This window comes from Rhagoletis zephyria, unplaced genomic scaffold, assembly GCF_001687245.7.
Source record: "Rhagoletis zephyria isolate East Lansing unplaced genomic scaffold, Rhagoletis_zephyria_1.1 Rzeph_scaffold_00148, whole genome shotgun sequence".
Taxonomy (NCBI): Eukaryota; Metazoa; Arthropoda; class Insecta; order Diptera; family Tephritidae; genus Rhagoletis; species Rhagoletis zephyria.
Window position 1 is genome coordinate 4,207 of NW_016157232.1, and position 21,703 is coordinate 25,909.

Genomic DNA, 21,703 nt, shown 5'->3' on the forward strand with positions numbered 1-21,703 from the left:
AGCTGGTAACAATGTACATTTGTACTATTTAGCATGTCATTGGCCGGTAACAAGAGCTACTTAAATTTAAATCTATTAAATACATTCTAGCGTGTCTCAGTCCTTTGCCCACAAAAGCGGCTATAACTTTTTTTTCTATTCGAAACAGTAAGAGTAGCACCTTTCTGAAATCTTTATTAAATAAGCAATTTTTTTATGTAATGTAAAGTTATAGCTCAGTACATTTTTGTCACCCATAGATAGTCAAAGTTGGGGAAGAAAATATCAAAAAGTTAAAAATCCCAAAATAGTCCTAATTTTATGATGGTTCCTTAATATATTTTAACTACATTGCATTTGAGTAAGGAGAAGCAACTATCTGGAAGTATGGCTGCATTCCGAAACGTCAAAATACAAAGCATCAGTCACTTTTATTTCTAAACCGCACTAGGAGAAAAAGTCCAGCTTGCGCAACCCAGTTGAAAATTAGCATCTAACCATGGTTGCGCACAATTGGCATAACAATCTGATCAGGTTTAGAAATAAAAGAGACTGATGCTTTGTATTTTGACGTTTTGGAATGCACCCTATTTTACATAAAAAATTTACTATGTATAGCCTGGTTGTTGTTGTTGTAGCGGCTACTAAGCCCCGTTCGGGGCGGTNAATATTTTTGCAGGACTGTGTTGCCACATCTAAAAACCAAACGTGAAAGTAGGATCAACAGAAAATACGGTTATAAGGAAAATACCATAAGGTTCTTTTGTTCAGATTTAAATAAATAGTTCTAGTTTTGTTCAGATTTAAATAAATAGTAATAAACATAGTGCCATACAAGTTTGTTAAATTTACAAATTTTAACAACAAATTACTTAAAAACTATAAGGTTTCGCTCTTTGAAATTTTACATAGGCAACTATTAGACCCCTCTCTACCCCCCCTATTTTCCTTAATCCCATACTCCCGGGGTTACCATCCTAAAATTTTCCCCTTACAACACTTGCAGCAACGTGCATCGAGTATAAAGAACCCAACAAAATTAGGGTAATTCGGACCGTGAACCAACTGTATTAGGAATACAAGAATAGTGTAAAAAAGTCGCGGGTTTTTTATTGAAAATTTTCACTTTATAATGAAATACTGTTTTACATAGAAAAGAGTCGCATTCGAAGTATTGATTTGCGAAATGTTTGCTTATTTGTACAACGATTTTTTGATGGTGGCGGGGTGGCGGAGGGAGAAAGGATTATAACCCTCACTAAATAGAATTCTCCTTTCTGTGGTGCCGAAGAGGGGCTGAACACCTTTTGCAGAGCATTCCCACGACAGCCGGTTCTACATGTCGAAATNTGTTTAGAACCGGCCGGCCAATTGCCTTGTATGCTGCCAACAACGTTTCTTTATCTTTGCCCCAAGTGCTGCNTATTTGTACAACGATTTTTTGATGGTGGCGGGGTGGCGGAGGAAGAAAGGATTATAACCCTCACTAAATAGAATTCTCCTTTCTGTGGTGCCGAAGAGGGGCTCAACACCTTTTGCAGAGCATTCCCACGACAGCCGGTTCTACATGTCGAAATGATTAGGGTTTTACCCGACCAAGGGCTGTTCGGCGATCTAACCCCGTNTAGTGAAGAAGCGAGAAAATTCGGAGATGTAACCGTTTACTTTCGAGCACAAGTCATCAATTCCATTCCCAGACGCCNTGTAACGGTTTACTTTCGAGCACAAGTCATCAATTCCATTCCCAGACGCCATGATCGAATAATCGTCAGCATAGGAGACTATNTGATTAGGGTTTTACCCGACCAAGGGCTGTTCGGCGATCTAACCCCGTTTAGGTCGGCGAAATCCCTTAAAAGTTGTACGTCCATAGGGCTACTTCTTTGATCTATTATTTTTTATTGCCCAAATAATAGACATAAGAACGATTATAAATGTAAACATAACAAAACGGTCAAAGCTAAACTTCAAAATGTAGGGGATTGCCAGATGAATGTACGTAACCAATAGTTATTCAAGACACGAACCAGCATATCGGTATAGACACGAATTGACATGGCCACTATGAAAACGCCCACACTGACATACGATAAAAGAATCGGTGGTCACATACCACGAGGCTAGAAAAATATCTTTCTTTTTGGAATTGGACACGGAGCGAACCACACTCATCAGCCCTCGCAAGAACGGAATTACAACCAACCACCACCATCCATTGGAAACGAGCTATCCATCAACCGTAAATATAGATTCCTGTTTGGACCGACAAACCAAGGTCAAGCTAATCATCTTCTTCGCATACTTCTGCTCAGGGCTGGCATTGAGTCAAATCCTGGACCAGAAACATATAAATGCTGCGTGTGCCAGAGACGATTACACAACTCCACTTCCGTCAGATGCAATACATGCTATGGGTGGAGCCATCTCCGAGTTTGCTCAGGCCTCACTACTCACAGGTAATGGTGCACTGCGTACGTGGCCCCTTGCTGCGCCAATCGAGTTGCCTCCACGGCACAACAGAGTCCGCCTGAGCAACTCAACACAAACACAACCGCACCACAACACAATACAAGAGACAATACCACAGACACAACAGACCACACCACAGGTACAACTGCACCACCACCTCCGACAATCTGCACGGTATGCCAGTCCAGGATATTCCGTAATGTGACATCAGTCAAGTGCAACACCTGCCTTTGCTGGTGTCACTTTAAGGCATGCTCAAGACTGCGCACCACGCGAGACTAGAAGAGGGACTATGAGGGCCCATGCTGCGCTGCTCGGTCGCAACCCCCAGCTGCGATGCCGACCACTAACACCACAGGGCAACAGCCTCAGCAGCAGCAAGCACAGCATGTGGCGGCACGGCAACACACATCACTAACACCCCACATTCAAATCAGTCTTTACACAATCAGTCTTTCTACAATTCCACTGTAATGGACTTCAGAGCAAGGTCAAGGAGATAACGGTCTTCATGGGTCGGCACGGAATATTAATAGCGAAGCTGCACGGCAATTCAACAATGTTGAGTTGCGCCGGATACAATGTGCACCGTCGAGATCGTTAGCGAGATAATGGTGGAGGCCTAGCGTAAATCACGCACAACACCGTGCAGTATCGTCTTATCGAAGCAGACATCGATTGCAGGGATACCATCCTAGACATTCCCACGACAGCCGGTTCTACGTACCGGAATGACTCGGGTTTTACCCGACCAGGGGCTGTTGTTTCGGCGATCTAACCCCGTTATGGTCGGCGAAGTGTCTCAGAAGCTGTTCGTCCATAGGGCTACATTTGCTACGTATTCATCTGTTAAGGGCTGGCATCGAGTCAAACCCAGGGCCAGAAACCTATACCTGCTGTGTATGCCAGAGACGACTACACCGCAACTCCACCTCAGTCAAGTGTAATGCTTGCGAGGGGTGGAGTCACCTCAGAGTCTGCCCAGGACTACGGACACACCGGCAGTGGACCACGTCGTTCGTGGCCCCCTGCTGCTCAAATAGAGCAGCCTCCAGGGAAAATATAAGTCCTCCTGAGCAGCTCCACACTAACACCACAGCACCACAACACAGCAACACAATAGAGCACACAACCACGACAGACCACAGACCACATTCAACCGCACCACCACCCACACGCCGCCGTCAACAACTTCTGGTTCCTCCTACAATTGCACGGTATGTCAGACCAGGATATTCCGTAATGTGACAACAGTCAAGTGCAACACCTGCCTTTGCTGGTGCCACTTTAGGGCATGTTCAGGACTGCGCACCACGCGAGATTGGACGAGGAACTTCGAGGGACCGTGCTGCGCTGCATGGTCGCAACCGTCAATTGCGACGCCGCCCACCACCACCACAGGGCGGCAACCATCACAGCAGCGCACACAGGCAACGGCGGTAAGAACACACACATCCCTTACACCCCACATCACGACACGTCTCCCGAACCACATGAAGCTCCTTCAATTTAACTGCAACGGGCTACAGAGCAAGATTGAGGAGATAACCGTCTTCATGTGGCGGCATGGTATATTGATAGCTGCGGTCCAAGAAACGAAGTTGCACAGCAATTCAACTTTGTTGAACTGTGCCGGCTACAACGTGCACCATCGAGATCGCGAGCGAGATAATGGTGGTGGCTTAGCGTTCATCACGCACCACACCGTGCAGTATCGTCTTATCGAAGCAGACATCGACCGCAGGGATACCACCCAAGAATGCCAGGGCATTGCTATGCGGTCAGGCGATGTTGAGCTCGAAATATTTAACATATACATNGCACACAACCACCGGACATTGACGAGACGGAGCTTCATCTCCCTCGGGAGACAAGAACCACAATAGCCCAACTTCGCTCTGGCTACTGCAGCAGGTTAAACTCATACCTGAGCAGATTAAACGCAGATGTGCCAAATGATTGTCCGACATGCGGAGGGACCCAGCACGACTCGAAACATCTCTTCGTATGCCCGTAAAACCCTACAACCCTAACGCTTTTGTCCTTGTGGACTGACCCTATCGAGGCTGCACGCTTCTTAGGGCTGCCGTTAGTGGAACTTGACGACAAGCCAATACCAAGTATATAATATAATAGTAGTAACAGGGTTGCGTTAAGTAGAAGTAAAGAGTAACGAGTCATAATAGTATGTTTAGATCTTAATTTTTGTTCCCTTTCAGACACGTCAAGTCTTGCTTTCAAGTCTGCTCGTTCGTAGGCGAAGGTGGTGAGAAGAAGTTTTCGTGTCTCTTGATCTTTTCGTTGCTTCCTATTTAAAGAACCAAGGACTTAAATTCAATTAAAGTTGACGCGTGTGGAAGCAAATATAAAACACAAAGGAGAATTCGAAAAAAATTGCTTTCAAGACTTAACGTGTCGGAAAGAGGACTATACAACATCTTCCTTTTTCAGTGGTTTCCAATCAATACAAACAGAATACGAAGTTGACCTACATATACATACAATAACTTTAAATAATAAAAATTCAGTTCACAACTCCAATCTTTGGGGCTTTACCAGTTTTCTTCCTTTTCTGGTTACATATGTGATTTCATTTTCAATGCCTACGTTTTCAGTATCGATAGTTTTTTGTACATTTTCATATTGATCATTTTCGTAATTTTCATTTCTTAAATGTACATTTTGTAATTCTTTTTTCAAAGTTGGTTTCTTCAAAATGTGTTCCCTATTTCTTCTGTACAAACTACCATCTGCATCTTGGACCACATAAGATCTTGGTTCATTAGTACTATCAGTGATTATACCATGAAACCAGACTGATGCAGGTGATTTTTTGTACATTACATGCTCTTCTGTCTGTACAGGTTTTAAAGTCTTTGCTGTTTTATTGTAATTTATTTCTGACATTTGCCTTAACTTTACCAACTCTTTCTGATAATAATTTTTGTCAACGACTGCTGTTTTATAATTAGTTCATATTGCCGGAAGTCTCGTCCTTAATTTGGCACGATTACGATAACCGGGCGACAAATTTTGAACAAGATCGTCGATAGAGGTTTTTGAAGCAAGTATAACGGTATATTTTTTTTTTGTTTGGTGGGAAACAAAAACTACAGAAGTTACCAAGGGTCAAAGATCAAATTCATAATTTTTTTTAAATCCAAATATCTTAAAAACAAAAGCACGGATTTCAGAATTTTTGATGTCATTCAATAGAAATATGAATGCCTTTAATACGATATACAAATGTTATATACAGCTTATAAAGTTTTAGCAAAAATTAAATTTAACTAAAAAGAGTTACAAAAATTTTAAACAATCACATGATTTTTTAAAAATTGCCTTTTTAAACATATTCAAATATTTCATAATCCAATAGGATATAAAACAAGCTTTCATTTAATATTCAACATCATGTCTTCAGTCCCTACTATACAGAGTAAATATTAAAAAAAAAAAATAAAACGTAGGCGGCCTTTGGCCGCACTTAGGGATCATAACCCTCACTAAGTAGAATTCTCCTTTCTGTGTTGCGAAAGAAAATGGGCTGAACACCTTTTGCAGAGAACACCTTTCTGCGTAGGCGGCCTTCGGCCGCACTTTGGGATTATAACCCTCACTAAGTAGAATTCTCCTTTCTGTGTTGCGATAGAAAATGGGCGGAACACCTTTCTGCGTAGGTGGCCTTCGGCCCCACTTAGGGATTATAACCCTCACTAAGTAGAATTCTCTTTTCTGTGTTGCGAAAAAAATGGGATGAACACCTTTCTGCGTAGGCGGCCTTTGGCCGCACTTAGGGATTATAACCCTCAATAAGTAGAATTCTCCTTTCTGTGTTGTGAAAGAAAATGGCCTGAGCACCTTTTGGAAAGAACACCTTTCTGCGTAGGCGGCCTTTGGCCGCACTTAGGGATTATAACCCGCACAAAGTAGAATTCTCCTTTCTGCGTTGTCGGAGAAGAGGGCACCTTATGTGAATAAACTACAGAAAATGTAAGATTGTCACTTGCTTGTAAATTTTTTACTATCACTGAATTCTTAAGCGTCAAAAGCATATCATAATAAAATATTTATACCAAAATAAAGGTAATAACTTGTACTTTCTAAGTAATGTACATTTCTTTAGCATTTTATTGGAAAAAATTTGTTTACGAGTTCTATAATGTAATAGTGAAGTATACGGAGCGGTCTTATTCTCATGACATTTACTTAGCATTTTCTTAACAGTTTGAATCGATCTTTCCGCCAGCCCATTCGACCGTGGCAGGTAAGGGCTCGACTTGTTATGCTGAATGGTCCATTCAACAGAAAATTGTTTGAATTCTTTCGAGTTGAACGGTGGGCCATTATCAGTGATGAGAATGGCGGGCACTTCATGACGAGCAAAGATTGATTTCAATTGCATTATGACCTTAATACTGGACGACCCAAAATTCAAACATTCTATTCCTTGTATTTTGAGTAGTAATCAACTACTAGTAAGTATAATTTTTTATTGAACTCAAATAAGTCACATCCCAATTTGTACCACGGAATAGCAACCACCTCATGACTCATCAACTCCTGTTTTGGGTTTGAATTTCTGTACCTCATGCAAACTCCACGACTCGAAATTAAGTGAAAAATGTCTTTGTTAGTATTGGGCTAAAATACTGAATCTCGTGCCAGGCTTTGACTTCGCTGTATGCCCATGTGCCCTTCATGAATATATGAAAGAATCTCTTTACGGAGGCTCAATGGGATTATGAATCTATTATTTTTATATAAAATATTAATAACTGAAAGGTCTGCTTTGCAATTATGGCAAGGCATTACTTGCTTATCTACATCTTTTTCTTCTCCGGCCAACCCTCTCTTACATACTTTTTGACCTTCTCTAAAACTTCGTCAGCTTGAGTAGCTTGTGCAATTTCATCATTACATTTCTCAGGTAGGACTATTTGTGATGTTAGAAAATTACAGTGTAAGTCTGATTCATTGTCAATTTCAATTTTTACAGTGTCCCTTGATGGCGCTCTCGACAAGGCATGTGCTACATACATAAATTTCCGTGGCTTATACACTACTTACAGCTCATAGCATTGCAATCTTAGCATGAACCGTTGAAGACGGGCTGGTATTTTAAAGAGAGGCTTATTAAACAAAGATACCAGTGGTTTATGATCTGTCTCAACAACTACTCTTAAGCCGTATATATATTGGTGGAACTTTATGCAGCCATAAAGAATTGCGAAGAGTTCCTTCTTGCCCGTAATTAATTTGTGCTTTCGTTAATGATGCTGATCCAAAAGCAATTGGATTGTTCTCATGAAAAATAGCAGNACAAGGCATTACTTGCTTATCTACATCTTTTTCTTCTCCGGCCAACCCTCTCTTACATACTTTTTGACCTTCTATAAAACTTCGTCAGCTTGAGTAGCTTGTGCAATTTCATCATTACATTTCTCAGGTAGGACTATTTGTGATGTTAGAAAATTACAGTGTAAGTCTGATTCATTGTCAATTTCAATTTTTACAGTGTCCCTTGATGGCGCTCTCGACAAGGCATGTGCTACATACATAAATTTCCGTGGCTTATACACTACTTACAGCTCATAGCATTGCAATCTTAGCATGAACCGTTGAAGACGGGCTGGTATTTTAAAGAGAGGCTTATTAAACAAAGATACCAGTGGTTTATGATCTGTCTCAACAACTACTCTTAAGCCGTATATATATTGGTGGAACTTTATGCAGCCATAAAGAATTGCGAAGAGTTCCTTCTTGCCCGTAATTAATTTGTGCTTTCATTAATGATGCTGATCCAAAAGCAATTGGATTGTTCTCATGAAAAATAGCAGCCCCTACTGCGAATTTAGAAGCGTCTACAGACCTTAAATATTTTCTTGCGTCAAAATATGTTAGTACTGGCGTGTTTGTTATTTCTTTCTTTAATAAGTTAAACTCTTTCGTGATTTGAGTTCCAATGCCACTGTATATCCTCCTTTAAAAGCTAACGTAAGTGTTTGTTTTTAGACGACAAATCTTAAATAAATGATCCCAGGTAATTTACCATCCCTAGAAATCTTTGCAACTCTACTACACAAAGCGGTGCTGGTAGCTCCGAAATTGCTTTAACTTTTTCTGGGTCAGGCTGTATACCTTGTTCATTGAATATATGCCCAATGAATTTTACTTCTTTTTTGTAAAAAGTAGACTTGCTTATTCAGTTTTAAACCTACATTTTTCGCTCTTTGTAAAACTTTGTGCAAAATTACATCATGTTCTTCTATGCTAGATGCATAAATCATAAAATCATCTATATAGATCAGCAAGCTTTCAATATCACCAAATAACCTAACCATTTCACCATGAAAGATTTCTGGCGCTGCATTTATGCCAAATGGGAGGCGGAGAAATCTATACCTACCAAAAGGTGTGTTAAATGTGCACAACCGTGATGATTAATCATCTAATGGTATCATCCAGTATCGCATCAAGAGTGGTAAATACTTTAGAGCCGCTTAATTTAGACCTGCACTCGTCTATGTTAGGAAAAGGAAAACGCGGACGCAATATTGCTTTGTTCCAGCTTCTAAAATCTAAACAGACTCGCAGATTTCCGTTTGGCGTAGTTATAAGAACGATGGTGCTTACTCATTCTGTTGGTTCTTCCACAGGCGCAATTACGTGTAGATCCATCATTCTCTTAAGCTCTTTCCTAAGTGAGTCCTGTTATGAAAATGGTATTTTCCTAGGCGGATCAATAATAGGTTTTACATCTGGATTTGGTTTTAAAGAACATTTATTTTTCAATAAGCTTGGAGGGTATATCAAGGAGGATTTTCGCCAACCCTATGTGACCTAATTATAGCACTAATTTCGTTATACAACTGACGTAGTGCATGAACATCGCTGGAATTATGCACAACCTTCAAATTAATCAACTTCTGGAGGTATTTCTCAACAATTTTTTCGGTATTGCCGTATTCTTCCAAGAGAAGCGATACAGCATCTGAATAACAAGACTCAGTTGGCGTAAATCCGGCTATCGTTGCCGCTGCTTGGCCAACCAATGCCCCGTTCAGGTAATNAACAACCTTCGAATTAATCAGCTTCTGGAGGTATTTCTCCACAATTTTTTCGGTATTGCCGTATTCTTCCAAGAGAAGCGATACAGCATCTGAATAACAAGACTCGGCGTAAATCCGGCTATAGTTGCCGCTGCTTGGCCAACCAATGCCCCGTTCAGGTAATTAAATTTAGTGGCTGCTGAGAATTTGCGATTTTCATGTTCTGCACGCTTAAATTGCTCCCAAAAGGGAAGCCAGTTCTCGAATTTCCCGTCAAATTTCTTCAATTCGAACGATTTTAACCTAACGCCATTACACTCCCGTACCTCCTCGAAGGTGGCGCCCTGTCCGTTGGTGGGTCCATCTATCTCCCCAGCATTGGCTTTGAAATGAGTGTTTAACACGTGTTCCAATTGCGCAATAGCGGTCACAGCCCTGTCATCATATTCGATTACACTCTCACATTCCTTTTGGAGATCTTCAGCCTTAATGCTGGCGCGCATGGCCTCGTCTCCCCGCTTGAGATTATGTGTGCATTTTTCAAACGCTGTAGGTATGTAAACACCGTATTTTCTACCGTAAAAGCGTCACCCGCATCGGCGTATGCGCTTATTGTAAAAGTCTTCAAATACTCCGTAATTGTGTTACATAATTTGGTAACCTGCGTTCTGCACGCTGCTCTATATACGCTGTCCATTTATTCGCTTTTTTAAAACGTGTTATTAAATCGCTTGAAAACGTTGGGTATTAAACCGGTATCACCCGTAAGCTAATTCTAAATCCGTTCTGTTTTAACTTAAAGAATTGCTACTGTCCCAGGAATAAATGATGGTTGCCAACGCTTATCAATTTTCAACATATGGCTTTATTGCTAGATTTTAAACAAGCTTTTGAAACGATTTACCGGGATATATTACTACAAAAATTGTATATGTACGGTGTTCAAAATAAAAAATTTAAGTGGTTTAAGTCATACTTAGCACAGAGGACACAACGCACTATAGTGAAAGGATACGTATCAGACTATATAAGTGTAGATATAGGAGTCACCCCGCAAGGATCAATGGTTTAAAAAACAGCAAAATTATGTTATACGCCAATGATACTCTAATATATAGCACAGGTGAAACGCCGCTAGAGTGTAAAAATAATAAATAATAATAAAAATTAGCTCAAACTAAATGAACAGAAAACAAAATTGATGGAAATAAATATGAACAGTGATGAAATGATAGAAATAAACGGGCAATCAATGGAAAAAGTCGACCATATTAAGTTCAACGTGCATGTTGAGAATACATGTAAAAAATTGGCAAAAAGCTAGGTTTCTTTAGAAGAATTCGAAAAAATTTAACAGTGCTAAATGCAATTAGAATATACAATATGATATTAAGACCCATTTCGAATATTGTTCAACTATACTATTTTCATGTTGTAATAATGCGCAAATCGGCAGAATGCAAAAGTTTCAGAATAAAGCTATGGGAATAATATTTAGATGCAACAAGTAAACATCAGTCCAGCACATGCTTAAAATGGTTGAGCGTGCGGCAAAGACTGGAACTCAATACACTTATGTTTGTATATCTTACCACTGTTCGTAAAATGCCAGACTACATATCGGAGAAGGTCACCTACGTTGGAGGAGTACAGCCATATGCATTAAGAAACGCAACTGATATAAGACTACAAAAACATGGCAAGGCGTCATCACAGAATAATTTATTCTATAAAGGTTTTTAATATGTCTATCTATAAAGATATTTAATATGTTAAATGACAATACCAAAAAAAAATATATACACTAATTTAAAAGAAAATGTATAGAATTTGTGAGAAAATAGTTTAGACAGCTCAAAACAATGTTATTGTAAATAGTATCAATGTAATTACAAGTAATCAAATTATTACTAAATGAATCAATCACTCAATCAGTATATAAAAAACACCATATAAATCCACATTTCAAACTTTGTGCACAAATTATAAAAAATCTGCAAAGTTTCATCTAAATAATAAAGAGCAAATTTGAAGTTGCGAAAAAATCGCGTTGATTTAAATTTTTTTCTGACTATTACGCATTTTTTTCCTAACAAATTGTATTCGAAATTTTATTTCAATGGGAAAAATGTGTAAGTCAGAAAAAAATAAATATTAAAAATCAACGAGTTTTTAGCAACATCAAACATGCATTTTATTAAAGTAGAATTTAATGGGCTATAAAAGTACATACTCAAAAAAAGTATACTAGAAAGTCCTCTATCCGCTTCAATCCGGTTTTAGAGCTGGTCATTCTTGCTCGACTGCCGTCACCAAAGTACTGGACGATATCCGTCAGGAGTTTGATCAAGGTCACTCAAAACTTCTATGCCTGTTCGATTTTTCCAAAGCATTTGACTCTGTCAACCAAAGTCTTCTGTGTGAAAAGTTTAGTATTTTGGAATTGGTGAAAATGAGGTAAAGCTGCTAAACAGTTATTTGAGCACCAGGAAGCAGAAAGTTAAAATCGACAAGATATTTGTAATGTAGCAACATGGTCGAGCCAGGCGAGGCGGCATGCAGGCATGCTTGCATCCCAAGCTAGCTCGTCGTCGGGGTGGGTCATTTCCGCCTGCCTTGCTGTTAACTACATTAACAAAAAGTTATTCATGCCTCTCACTTAGTGTACTAGTAGAGATGACTACAGAAAATACGAAGGAAGGAACGAAACAAAGGGAAAGCAACAAATGAAGAAATGGTCCTGTCCTGTCCTGTCAAGTGGANCACCATAGTCATCTCGATAGATAAACCAACCGACTTTGCCTCCGCTAAACANCAAACTTTGTGCACAAATTATAAAAAATCTGCAAAGTTTCATCTAAATAATAAAGAGCAAATTTGAAGTTGCGAAAAAATCGCGTTGATTTAAATTTTTTTCTGACTATTACGCATTTTTTTCCTAACAAATTGTATTCGAAATTTTATTTCAATGGGAAAAATGTGTAAGTCAGAAAAAAATAAATATTAAAAATCAACGAGTTTTTAGCAACATCAAACATGCATTTTATTAAAGTAGAATTTAATGGGCTATAAAAGTACATACTCAAAAAAAGTATACTAGAAAGTCCTCTATCCGCTTCAATCCGGTTTTAGAGCTGGTCATTCTTGCTCGACTGCCGTCACCAAAGTACTGGACGATATCCGTCAGGAGTTTGATCAAGGTCACTCAAAACTTCTATGCCTGTTCGATTTTTCCAAAGCATTTGACTCTGTCAACCAAAGTCTTCTGTGTGAAAAGTTTAGTATTTTGGAATTGGTGAAAATGAGGTAAAGCTGCTAAACAGTTATTTGAGCACCAGGAAGCAGAAAGTTAAAATCGACAAGATATTTGTAATGTAGCAACATGGTCGAGCCAGGCGAGGCGGCATGCAGGCATGCTTGCATCCCAAGCTAGCTCGTCGTCGGGGTGGGTCATTTCCGCCTGCCTTGCTGTTAACTACATTAACAAAAAGTTATTCATGCCTCTCACTTAGTGTACTAGTAGAGATGACTACAGAAAATACGAAGGAAGGAACGAAACAAAGGGAAAGCAACAAATGAAGAAATGGTCCTGTCCTGTCCTGTCAAGTGGAGTCATCCCACCCTTCTTCTACGCGAATTTCACGCGAAGCCTTGGGCGTTGTCGTGACTCCTTACCTACTTTACAACGCTCCCTACCCTGACATCAGTCCGTCTATGTATAAGTCCGTCATTATGCAGTCATTGTCAACGTTAGTACACGCCCACTTCCGCTCTGCTGCACAAGCGCAACACCCACACCAAAAATTTCGTGCTTAGCAGTTCATCGCTACNCGATGAGCGTGACAGCCTTCGTCAGGCCGATCCTGGAGATCCCGTATCAGGGATCTCAACGCGGAGACTCGGCAACTAGTGAACGTACATAAGCGGAAGAAGTGGAAAGAGCACCTGAAGACCTGTAACTTTACCTCTGGTGTGAGTAAGCTTTGGTCAACCGTGAGGTCACTGTCCATTCCGACGAAGCATGACGACAGAGTCGAAATTTCTTCGGCTACCATGCTTATCGGACCCGGAGAGATGCGCGAGCTATTTTAGCCGGCAGTTCATACTGCATCCTCCGGCGGACAAAGCCAAGCGTCGAGTAACCAGAAGGCTGCACAAACTGCCAACAACATGTGGAAGGCGAAAGCCTCCAAAGCCATGGGTCCTGACGGAATATGCATGTTGATGCTGAAAAATTTNAGCTAGCTCGTCGTCGGGGTGGGTCATTTCCGCCTGCCTTGCTGTTAACTACATTAACAAAAAGTTATTCATGCCTCTCACTTAGTGTACTAGTAGAGATGACTACAGAAAATACGAAGGAAGGAACGAAACAAAGGGAAAGCAACAAATGAAGAAATGGTCCTGTCCTGTCCTGTCAAGTGGAGTCATCCCACCCTTCTTCTACGCGAATTTCTCGCGAAGCCTTGGGCGTTGTCGTGACTCCTTACCTACTTTACAACGCTCCCTACCCTGACATCAGTCCGTCTATCTATAAGTCCGTCATTATGCAGTCATTGTCAACGTTAGTACACGCCCACTTCCGCTCTGCTGCACAAGCGCAACACCCACACCAAAAATTTCGTGCTTAGCAGTTCATCGCTACAATCCACCACTTAAACAAAATCAACCTCAAACCATTTAATCCCTTTTTTTCCTCACGTTATTATTACATAAGAAATTTAACCCTAATTACAATAAAAATCCAACACTTAAATAACTCAAAACATCAAATTCAAAGATCCAATATTTAATTCTAAAACTCAAATTAAAAATCTTATATTTAGCTCTAAAACTCAACCTCTAAAATTCAATATTTAACTTTACCTACGCGGTGATATTTATCTTAATGTCTATTAACTCCTAACACCAAACTCAAATTTTGATCCACGTACCCTATTGCCAACTTATCTGGTTCTTCCCCTAAACAGAATCCAACATATTAATTCATCACCGAAATTCAATTATCATGGCTAAATTTAAAATTTACAACAAAACTCGCGCTGATAAATCAATGGATAGGTACGTCTTTATGTAATAGCGTACTTATTTGCACCTAATGTGCATGTACGTATGTAAATATATATATATTAGGGATGTCAGTGGTAAAAATACATCGATGTTTTTCTTTGATTCGATGCATCGAAATGTACATCGATATTTTTCGATGCATCGAAGGGCATACATCGATGCATCGATTTGCATAGGATTTTTCAGATAATGTTTCATAACAAAATATGTTATTAGCAAAGTTGTAGAAAATTTTAAATAAATTACTGCAACTGAGCTAATTATGTTTCTAACGGGAATTCTTGCAACCATTTAAATTTTTTGGCCAAATTCACTTCTTTTTTTTTAACAATTGAAAAACTGGAATGATGTACCGTAGATGTCAGTTTTCAAAAAACATCGATACATCGATGCATCGATACATCGACTATTTATACATTGAGTGGAAAATTTTCCATGCATCGAAGCAAAACATCGATATTTTCGATGTATCGATGTTTTTCCGACATCCCTAATATATACATATTTATATATGTATGTATATAATGAATATAGGTAAAGTTCGCACTCAGCTTGATCTCCAGGAATGATGGCGCCAGCACTCTGTTGAGAACCTGTTTGGAGAATTAGAAACCTAACATACAATTATCCTAAGATTTACATACATATATGTGTTCGCCTTCAGCCGCGATGCTGAGGCTTCGACCTGTTACTCCCGTAGAAGCGTTAACACTCGTTTCGGGGCAACGAGCGGGTCAGAACGCAAACGTGGAAATAATAAAAACCTGATAAGAATAGCCCAAAAATTAAGCAACGAAATTTAAGTTAGAGCAGAAATGAAATGAATTATGATATTAAACCAAATGAAATATGGGCCAAACACGCGAATATTAATAAAAAACTTTAGACAACTACGTCAAAATCCAAGTGTAACTATGTAGCAAAATACAGAGTGCCTAAATTGGAAAAAAAACTAATAAATATGTGTAGGTGGCGAAACGAAAAAGTGCTGAATTCAAAACAAAATTATATAAATATCTGCCTATATATATGTATATCCATAAATAATAAGGTGGATAAAATCAAATGAAAAAAGTTGTGTGATTATACCTAACGAAATGAGTAATTGTAAAAAAATCAAAAGTTACCAAACACACTTCAGAAATTATTCTACGCTAAATACAAAGAAATAATGCAATTACTCAAAATTTTAGGTATGTGTAAATGAAATAAAGATAATAACTAAACGGTAAGTAAAACCCAAGACAATTCGCCCAACGCAAGAGAAAAACAATTCTCCTAATCTATATGTATGTATGCCCCTCTTACATGTGTACAGATGTACAAAAACTACCATAAGATAACCCTAAAACAAAGCTGGAATTTTGCTCCGGGCGCTGCTGCTGATCGGTGGTGTATGCTTTGGTCTGTCTCCTCTGTTCTCCCTAGCTCCGCTCTGTAGACAATAGTGTCGCTGATTGTATGCTCCTCTCTATTTTTCTGCTCATCCGCTGTAATGCTCTTCTTCACTGTTCAACGGAATCCACACATATGTTCTGTGGCCGTTGACCTGTAGAGGCCGGATTAGCTGAAACAGCTGTCCCTGACGACGTTGTTATTATTTGCGGTATCCCTTAGCCATGTTAGAAGCGCTTAAATATAGGCCTCTAGAGTCTAGACCTGCTTTGGCTCTTTCAAGTGCACTTATGTATTTATACCGAAGTATGTATGTATGTCGGTGTACACGCTGATTTCCGGCTGCTAGTGTTGTTTACATACGTCTCGCTATTTGTTGTTGCGCTTGGATGCGTGCTGTAGGGGGTTATATGGCGCAGGTGGATGTAGCCATTTACTTGTAGACATACATATGGGAGTCAGCTTTTTATGTATCTCATAAATTGTCGCCCGTGCTTGGCAGGATTTAGGCTCCCGTCGCCGCCATAAAAAGAAAGGAGGCTCTTTGGCTGTCTCAGCAGGCGACCTGCAATCAATAAAACGAAATTTCAATGGGCATTCATAGATCTATATACGTCAATTCGAACGTATTTGTTCCTATGGTTGATTTTTACATAATTTTTGCACAAAATTAGCCACAAATCGCACCCCGTCTTCAAAAGAGATACAACTCAAAATTACCCGTTCGTCCGAAAATGCGACAAACTTTTTCTTAGCACATGCTGATCATATGGGAAAGGAAGACCTTTCCTTAGGTTTTTTTTTCAACAAATCATACCAAAGATTTACTCCAGCTTTTGTTGAAAGGTACATAAAAGCTCTGTGTACATTTTTAGTGCATAATTTCAAAAATGCCAAATTATGAGTTGTGTCACCTTTGACGACCTTGTCCGATGTGTACCTAGGTGTATACAGGTACATGTAAGTATGTATGTATACTCAAGGTGTCAAATATGCAATGTAGGACTTACCTCAAGATCCAGGTTGCGATTTTGGTGGCTAGGCTTCTTATAGAGCCCTTGGTTATCGTATTCACTAAGACTATGAAAATCAAAACAGTTAACTAAGCTCGTATAACTTTTGATATTCGCGCTTTAACCTTCTATTGAACTTTAGGTTTCACTGATAAATTCAACACCGCAACTTATTTGAAACCATTTTCCTAATTTGGGTCCTTTTGTATCTTTCTTCCTTGCCAAATGACCGATTCCGTAATAATACGCATATATTTCTTTATTTATGTACAATGAATAAATAAGAGCACGATTTAAACCGAACATTCACACATACACACACACCTCAAGACTGTTTCACCGAACCCCGAGTCTAGCGAACTTTCGCACTCTAACGTACTTTCTTTTGGGCATCATCCATGTGGTTAACATAGAGGTTTGATCGGCTTACAGACATGTAGGTTTGATCGAGTTCGCACGTACACACACAAGTAAACATAAACGTATCTGGCAAGCAGCTGGCGCTACAGGCTCGGACCCGCCGATGGTGCCTGCACCATGGAGCGTGTGCGTAAAAAGGTCACTAACGCGGCTGGTTTCAAAGCCATTTTTCCGCCTAACGTGTTGCCTCGACCCACGACTTAAAGCCAGGCTTCTTTCCTATTGCTCGTCGGTTGAGTTTGCTCGTACGGGTCACTGGGTGTGTACACATACATACGTACACGTATAGCTAAAGACAGTATCTCCTGAAGCTAAATTTTTTTCATTTTTTGTTTTCTAATTATTTTCAATTTCTGTATAAACAAGTTTAGATATAAATTTCAAATCTTTATTGTTTTTATATTGACACAAGGTGCTGGCTCATAGCTTGGCTCATATTTGAATCCTAAAAGATTCATATAAGAGTAAACAATTTTTTTTTTTGAAACTCATATTTCTTACCTACCTAGGACACCTTTCGGACTCATATGTATATTCTGAACGCTCAGAATATGTTTGCGGGGTCAGGTCTACTACTACATCAATATCACAGATGGAAATAAAATGAAATAGATTAACATAACCCAGTAGGCTAAAGTATAATGTAAATAGTTGAATATAAAAAATATAAAAAATAAATAAATAAACACGATATCACAGCATTTATATAGTCAAGTAGTAAAATTAAAATAAAAAAATTAATAAATTTGAAAATAATTACAATAATAAATAAATAAGCAAAATATCACAGAATTTATATAGTCATGTAGTAACATAAAAATAAAAAAATAAATGAATTTAAAAATAATTACAATAATAACTAATGAAAATAAACAAATAAACAAAATATCACAGAATTTATATGAGTAGTCCACTTGCAAAGTGCGCTATGTAAAATTTGTTCGATTTTCAGTTTTTGGTGGATTACGTACCTGTATTTAAAGTAGTTTCATGTCCACTAACAACACCGTGCAAAATATTTTTATATTCTGAAAAAATAGCATCAAATGTTAACTCTTCTTCTAAAAGTCGCTATCATACTTATTTATAAACTTTCAAAAGTATCCATCTTATGATGAACTTAGAAAACTGCTTTAGGTCGTATAGACTGTTAATGTTATCTTATGTCATGTTATCTTATAATTTTATAAGTCTCTTATTTATCCAAATTTTTAGGTAATAATAAAACAGATTCAATTTAATTGTTACTTGTTGTCGTAGTCATTTTTTCAAATTTATGGCTTTCTATTATAAAATCACATAACGCTGTTTGCAAGTGGACTACTCATATAGTCAAGTAGAAAAATAAATAAATAAATTAAGAAGAATAAATAAATAAATTTAAAAATAATTACCAAAATAAATAATAAGAATAAATAAATAAGGTCAAGTATGAGGTAAGTAGTCAAAAGACATGCAACACTTAGCACAAGGACAACATTTAACAAATAGCTACACAGCAAAAATGTCCTTAGCATGTTATACCCCGACCTTCTTTCCACTGATATCTCCGAGTTCATACATCGAGTTTCCTATTTCCTTTAAAATAATGCATTTGACCTGTTTTGGGCCTAATTTGGCATTATAGTTTTCGATTTGTGCACTCTGTTTAAAATTGCGGCGGTATACCACTTGTCCAGATTGGAATCTCACTTCCTTACTTCGCGTGTTATAAACCTTTTCATTGCGTTCGTGGGCTAGCTTCAGCTCATTAATAATTTTTTCCCTAATCAATTGAATGTTGTCTTTTCCCGTGGTGATTTCGCTATCGGAGTCCCTAAGTGCGCCCAGCTTTCGATATAATTCATACGATGCAGCATGCTGTATCATTGGTATACCAANCTTTAAAAATAATTACCAAAATAAATAATAAGAATAAATAAATAAGGTCAAGTATGAGTAAGTAGTCAAAAGACATGCAACACTTAGCACAAGGACAACATTTAACAAATAGCTACACAGCAAAAATGTCCTTAGCATGTTATACCCCGACCTTCTTTCCACTGATATCTCCGAGTTCATACATCGAGTTTCCTATTTCCTTTAAAATAATGCATTTGACCTGTTTTGGGCCTAATTTGGCATTATAGTTTTCGATTTGTGCACTCTGTTTAAAATTGCGGCGGTATACCACTTGTCCAGATTGGAATCTCACTTCCTTACTTCGCGTGTTATAAACCTTTTCATTGCGTTCGTGGGCTAGCTTCAGCTCATTAATAATTTTTTCCCTAATCAATTGAATGTTGTCTTTTCCCGTGGTGATTTCGCTATCGGAGTCCCTAAGTGCGCCCAGCTTTCGATATAATTCATACGATGCAGCATGCTGTATCATTGGTATACCAAATAGGGCGGAATATGGTGAAGTACCTATTGCTGAATGAACCACACTACGAAGGGCGAAACCTGCGTCACTAACGTGGTTGTCCCAATTTTTCTGATTGGGCTTTACATACGATCTGATGATCTGAAGGACAGACCGATTTACCCTTTCGGCAGCATTCGCCTGTGGCGAATAAAACGCAGTTTTTACATGTTTTGTGCCATATCTTTCAGCAAAGGTTTTGAAGGTTTCTGATACGAATTGCTTTCCGTTGTCGGAATGAATATATTCGGGTACCCCGAACACATGGAAAACTTCCTTTTCAAGGAATTTAACAACTTCTGCTAAAGTAGCCTTCCTCATCGGTTTGAGGAACACGAACTTGGAGAAGTGGTCGAGACATACAACCACATACACATTACCATTGGACGTATTAGGATAAGGACCCATAAAATCAATGAACAAACGCTGAAAAGGCCGCCCATGTGTTGCCTGCCCATCGGAGGCTTATGAAAAGTGTTCTGAGTTTTGTTGCCCTTACAAATATCACAGCTTGCAATATATTTTTGAACTTCAGCAACCCTACCGGGCCAATAATATTTTTCCCTCATTCTGGCTAACGTTTTATGAATTCCGCCATGCCCTGCGGAAGGCGAGTCATGTGAGGATTCAACCAGACCGTGCCGCAGCTCAGTTGGCACCCAGAGTTTCCAGGAGTGGTCCTCTTGAAGCCTGTCCCCCCGACTGAACTGTGTCCTTTTATAAACGAATCCCTCCGATATACAAAACTCAGGCAATTTACCGCTGTTGTCAGTTATAGTTTTCTTTAATTCCTCATATTCTTTCGTTTTGAAAAATGGCGAATTTAAACAAATATCCATTACTCTGTCGTTTATCATCATTCCATCCATGCCTACTCTAGACAGCGCATCGGGAACTATGTTTTGAGTCCCTTTGTGATGTTGAATATCAAAATTAAACGCCTGCAGTTTAAGGCTCCATCTCGCTAGTCGCCCTAAGAGCTCCTTTTGATGCATTAGCCATTTTAAGCTTGCCTGATCAGTGATCACTTTGAAGGGCAAGCCCTCCACATAAGGCCTGAATCGTTTTATGCTCAAACCTGCTGCGTAGAATTCTAATTCCGTAATGCTGTAATTGCGCTGGGGTTTGGTTAGCTTTGCAGAGATATACGCAATCGGTCGTTCGTTACCGTCCTCGTCTAGTTGGAAAGGCACACCCCCCACTCCGTCAGTCGATGCGTCGTACTGTATGTAAAAGCTTCAAGCGCTCAAAAGAAGTCTTTGCGTCGTCTGTCACTGCAAACTTCTTAATCTTTTCCTTCGTGAGACAGCTGCGATTGTGGCATAATCTCGTATGAACCTGCGGTACCACCCTGACATCCCTAGGAGCCTTCTGAGCTGTTTTGGGGTCTTCGGCTCTGGGAAATCCCTCACTGCTTCAATCTTTTTGGTATCTGTGCATATCAGGGAACTGCAATTATTCGTGTTTTTAAGTAATTGGTTGAATAACACAAGAAATAGTGTTAATGGATATTATTCATTGCAGAATATTCACACATATGCACTAACACTATTTTACGCTCGGCACACAAAGCGAGAGCATGTACAATGACTAAGTTCTCTGTTGATATGAATTGGTGTAGTGCTCGATTCTCTCATTGAGCCATTAAACAAATTAGTTATACCGAAATGAGTAGGAGCACTAAGAAGCGCCAATCAGTGATGCCAGATTGTGGGTAATTTCCCTATTTGAGGGATATTTTGCATGAAAAGTTATTAAAAGGGAAAAAAGGGACATTTCATATAAATAAGGGTTTTCTTTTGACGCAGTTATTGTTGCATAATTGATCAAAATTCAAGAATATTCGACATTCTTACGTAATTAATCGTTCTTAAGATGTGATGAGGAGTGAAATGGTATATAATTGT

General features: G+C 39.0%; 2 protein-coding genes across 6 annotated transcripts in view; one reads left to right on the plus strand and one right to left on the minus strand.

Moving 5' to 3' along the window:
• Positions 1 to 657: 657 nt before the first annotated feature.
• Not11 (CCR4-NOT transcription complex subunit 11) overlaps positions 658 to 21,703 on the plus strand; it is a 131,544-nt gene continuing 110,498 nt past the window's right edge. For 2 of the 5 annotated variants that reach the window (XM_017638965.1, XM_017638985.1), the window contains exon 1: positions 986 to 1,023. The gene's annotated coding sequence lies outside the window, so the exon portion shown is untranslated. Of the gene's footprint in view, positions 737 to 985; positions 1,024 to 15,775; positions 15,796 to 21,703 lie in introns of those variants that run through there. The other 3 variants (XM_017638973.1, XM_017638992.1, XM_017638978.1) reach the window with 3 other exon arrangements.
• On the minus strand, positions 18,914 to 20,117 carry LOC108382537 (uncharacterized). The gene is made up of 3 exons (XM_017638907.1): positions 19,920 to 20,117; positions 19,590 to 19,757; positions 18,914 to 19,276 (listed from the first exon to the last, which is right to left on the minus strand). The coding sequence occupies exons 1-3, from the start codon at positions 20,115 to 20,117 to the stop codon at positions 18,914 to 18,916; spliced, it is 729 nt and encodes a 242-aa protein (XP_017494396.1).